This window comes from Saccopteryx leptura, chromosome 9, assembly GCF_036850995.1.
Source record: "Saccopteryx leptura isolate mSacLep1 chromosome 9, mSacLep1_pri_phased_curated, whole genome shotgun sequence".
Classification (NCBI taxonomy): Eukaryota; Metazoa; Chordata; class Mammalia; order Chiroptera; family Emballonuridae; genus Saccopteryx; species Saccopteryx leptura.
In genome coordinates, this window is record NC_089511.1 from 75,056,127 (window position 1) to 75,060,262 (window position 4,136).

A 4,136-nucleotide genomic window follows, 5' to 3' on the forward strand; every position below is an offset into this window, starting at 1 on the left:
GACTCAGCAGAAACAACAAGCCCCTTCAGACCCTTATGGATGACCCTGGTGGGCCCACCACATTCCCAGACACAGAAACCCAACACCTGCAGAGTCCTAGACAGACAGACAGCGACGAGTGAAACCCAGTCGCAGTTGCTACACCTTTATAAAATATACAGTGTAAACTGAGAGGCTGCAGGAAGCCATGGCCTTCACTCCCTAACCCCATGGGCACCAGTCTAGTGGGCCCCCTGGCACAACCCTCTCCAAAAGCTCACATCCCCTTCGCCCACACCTCCAGCACAGCCCCTGGCTTGTTCCATCCATCTCCAAGACAACACCCTCCCACTCTCCCACATCCAGAGTACTGGCACTTACATATTCCTGACCCCTCTTGCTGACATCTTGCCTATCATCCAGGAGCAGGCCTCTGTCCCAAAGTCACCTGGCACACAAACCATACAACAGAGCCCCAGTCTTGGCATAACCATCTCAAAAGAGGGGGAGTTGATGCCTGAAGCATACGATCTTACACAAGAATTTTCTTCTTCAGGAAACAAACAAAAAAATCAAAGAGAAATCAAACCTCACCCAGTTTGGGCAGCACAAGAATGATTATCAGTTGGGAAAGACAGGACAAGGTCAAGAGGAGGTGATGATGGGAAAAAGACATGATTATACAGGTCAGAGAAGTTCAGGTCGGTAGGCAGGGAGTAGAAAATGACAGCTTAAGGCAGGCAGCTACAAAGTCACCTCGCCAGCTATTGCCTCACCCTGGAGTTGGGCTCCCAGTTATCTTTTTGTCCCTCATCCCTGTGTCAGGGGACACTTGGTGAAATGAGGAAAAGCAAAGTAATTGCATGACTAGCTGGAGACCCCAGACACCAGCCCCATTTCTGATGCACCAGGGCTATGCTGTGTGGACACAGGAAGGTGAGCACTCTCAGACTGTCATCTCTGCCTACCCCCAGCATCCTTGGCCAGAGGATGTCTGCGAAAGAGCCCAGCCCACTGTGCTGCACCCCCATCCCCCACTCCCCAGGGGAGGAGTGCATCTGACTGCCCACATATCTCTATGGTAACCATCGCCTCCAATTCAAGGTACCCAGAGAGAAAGAAAACAAACAAATAAGTCAACTTTATAGCCAATGTAGAGAACAAGAAGAAATGGGGGCTTGGAGACAGCAAGAAAAGCTCTGTTTGTAGGGATGGAGAGATGCTTTCCCAGTCAGGAGGAAGATACCCTGCTAAATAGGTCCCAGAACAATTGTCAACAAGACAGAAGCCCACTGTCATCTCTGTGGAATTTTATAGTTTCTCCAATGCTTGGGGACATCTATTACATCTCTTAACCCAGAGATGTCTGGTTCATTCCTAGCTATAGCCTGTCTTCCTGGGGTACCTGTCCTGGCTTCTAATGTATTTATGGCCCTAATTCCCTTCTCTGGATCTCATAAAATTTGTCCCCCTGCTGCACCCTGTAGCCCTCGATGACCCAACCCATCCACATACCTCTGTACTCACTAGACCTGTTCACAGAGCACTTCACACATTGCTGAGTCTATACCTATCAGATGAGGCAAGTTTGGCAAGCACCCAATACAAGGTTCAGGGAGTGTAGGTTCAAGGTGTGAAAGACAGGGCCTGACCCTCCCCGCCTCAGGTACTCTCAGGTACTCAGGAGGATCTCACAAATCAGACTCCAAGGCCTGGCTCTTCATAATCCTTAGACCCTGAGGCAATGCTGCTCCCAGCCAGACCAGGCCATTGAGAATTCCAGACCATGAGCATAACTCTCCACCCAGGACAGACTGCATCTGCTGCTGCACCACCAACTTTGTAATTTGATCAAAAAAGCAATCAAGTTCATCTGGCAGGATTTGTTCCCAGAAGCCCTCACCAGTAGCAGCCTCCTCTGATGTTTACAGATTCCTTTCCCTTGGGAGTCTGTTCCGCCGCCTGGTGGGCAGGGGGAGGCTGGATTTGTCAGTACTGCTCACTTACTGCATTTACATCCTAAGTCACCACTGGCACATAGGGACTAGGACAGGCCTGGAATGCCTACCTCTGCCCCAAACACAGAAACGCCAAACGCCCTAAATTAAGAGCTCTCCATCCCATGCTACCCACCATTCTCAATATCCTTCCACTCCTTAAAAACCAAGCTCCCTTGAGCATTCAGTGGCTGCTCCTCCCTGTAGCTACCTATACCTCCTGCATCTTCTTCACTCTTTTCTCTCTGATCACTTCCAGTTCCCCATGCAACCCCTTCCCTGGCTTCAAGGTTCACCCACCCTAAAATCCCAACTCTTCTCCAAGTGCTAAAATGTACGACCCCCAACTCCTAGAGCATCCTCAGAAGAAGCCATAGCACTTGGGGGCATCCCAGGGAGAGGCCAAGCTGGAGAACACTCACCCCGGGCAGACAACTTCTTGGTATTGATGATTTTTGCTGCATACTCCTGGGTGGAGGTTTTCTTCACACACCTGCGGACCACAGAGAAAGCACCCCTGGAGGAAGAAGGGAGAAAGAACTGGGACACCGAGCACATCAGGGTGACACATGCTTCAGGTCTGAGGACAGGGATGGTCCCATCAACCTTCAATCAAAACCATGCACACCCACCAGCATAGTGACCATCACTATACAACATGGGGCAGAAGAATGTGGCCACTACATGACACTGAACAGATGTGGGTGGACCACTTCACTCCCACCTCCCACATCTAGTCACTGGGCAAAGCAACAGCCTCAACCTCAGGTTGTGCATCAGGAGCTGGTGGGCGATGCTTAAAACACACACCTGCTGCATCACACAGACAGCGCTGTGGTCCGGGCAAAAAAGCCAGAGAAGGGAACAGAGACCCTGCCCTTCTCTCAGCAGGAATAGTTGAAGGTAGCGGAGGGAAAAATTAGAGAGAGGGTAAAATCCCCTGGGAGAGAGATCTCCTAGGAAAGTGAGGCTCAAATCTTCCACAACCGTCTTCAGCCCACTTCATCCCACTGTATCTCGGTTCAACTGACAGCACGGAAAGAGGGGATCCAGTTGTGGGTCTCAGACATCAATAGCTCCCCTTCCCCATGATATTTTCCTCTACTCTCCCCCTCCCAAATGGGAACTCACACTCCAGTTTTGTAAACGTCTAGGGGGGCGGGCAGGGCGGGGGCTGCAGTGGCCGGGCTCAGCTCCGCGGGTGGGGGTGGAGGGACCGGGGCTGCTGCAGCGGCCAGCTCAGTGCGGAGGGGAGGGGGATGCTGCGGCTGCGGCGCGCGGTTCCCGGGACCACTGCAGGGATGGGGGGAGGGGACGGGGGGGTGCTGCAGCACAGCCTAGCAGCCGGGTTGGGATCCTGGAAGCGGCACTAGCGGGGGGCGGGGCCGGGGACCAAACATCCCCCCCACACCCGGGCACCGCAGCGGGGTTGAAGCTGCAGGGCCGGGAGGGTCGTGGGTGCCAGGCGCGTGGGACATGGGACAGGGTGCTGAGTGAGCTCCTGAGCAGGGTGAGAAGGAGACGCTGAGCTGGCGGGGTTGGGATGAGGGGTGCCTAAAGGGTGCGGGAGGGGCGGGGCTGGAGGGCGCCCAAGAGCGGTCCGGGGGCTGCAGTCCCCGCGGCAGCGCGGGGTGCAGCAGTACGGGCAGCTGCGGAGGGGGCACCGGGGCAGGGAGCTGGGGCGAGGGAGCCCGGGAGGCGGCGGGCGGGAAAGGCTGGGGGTGGGGCGGGCCGAGGGGGGCGCTGCAGCGGCCGGTGCAGGGCCGGGGGGGCGGGGCGAGGAGCCGCATAGCGCCCGGGCGGCGGGGGCAGGGTTGGGGCCACGGCGGGCGGCGGGCTGCCGTACTTGCCGAGCTCCTCGAAGAGCTGGTAGTCGTCGGTGAAGCGGGTGCAGGTGGTGGTGGTGGCCATGCTGGCGGGCGGGCGGGCGGGCGGACGCGGCGGTGCAGCCCGCGCCGACGTCGGTGCACAGTCACCGCCGCCCGGCCGAGGGAGCAAGAGGAGGAGACGGGGCTGAGCCCGGCAGCACCGCGAGACTTTACCGGGGAGAGCGAAGGAGGGAGTGACACCCCCGCGCCCGCCCGCCCGCCCCGCCCCCAGCCCCGCCGGCCCCCTGCCCGGCCCCCGGACCGCCTCCTGGGAGGGGCCTCCCGCCGCCGG

At 57.2% G+C, this 4,136-nt stretch overlaps 1 protein-coding gene across 18 annotated transcripts in view; it reads right to left on the bottom strand.

Moving 5' to 3' along the window:
- CAMK2G (calcium/calmodulin dependent protein kinase II gamma) overlaps nucleotides 1-3,960 on the bottom strand; it is a 59,634-nt gene extending 55,674 nt beyond the window's left edge. For 17 of the 18 annotated variants that reach the window (XM_066349831.1, XM_066349824.1, XM_066349832.1 and 14 more), the window contains exons 1-2: nucleotides 3,823-3,952; nucleotides 2,399-2,493 (exon numbers count right to left, since the gene is read on the bottom strand). In XM_066349831.1, the coding sequence (XP_066205928.1) occupies nucleotides 2,399-2,493; nucleotides 3,823-3,887 (160 nt within the window). In that variant the 5' untranslated portion in view covers nucleotides 3,888-3,952. Of the gene's footprint in view, nucleotides 1-2,398; nucleotides 2,494-3,822 lie in introns of all 18 variants that reach the window. The other variant, XM_066349817.1, reaches the window with a different exon arrangement.
- Between the last annotated feature and the right edge of the window lie 176 nt (nucleotides 3,961-4,136).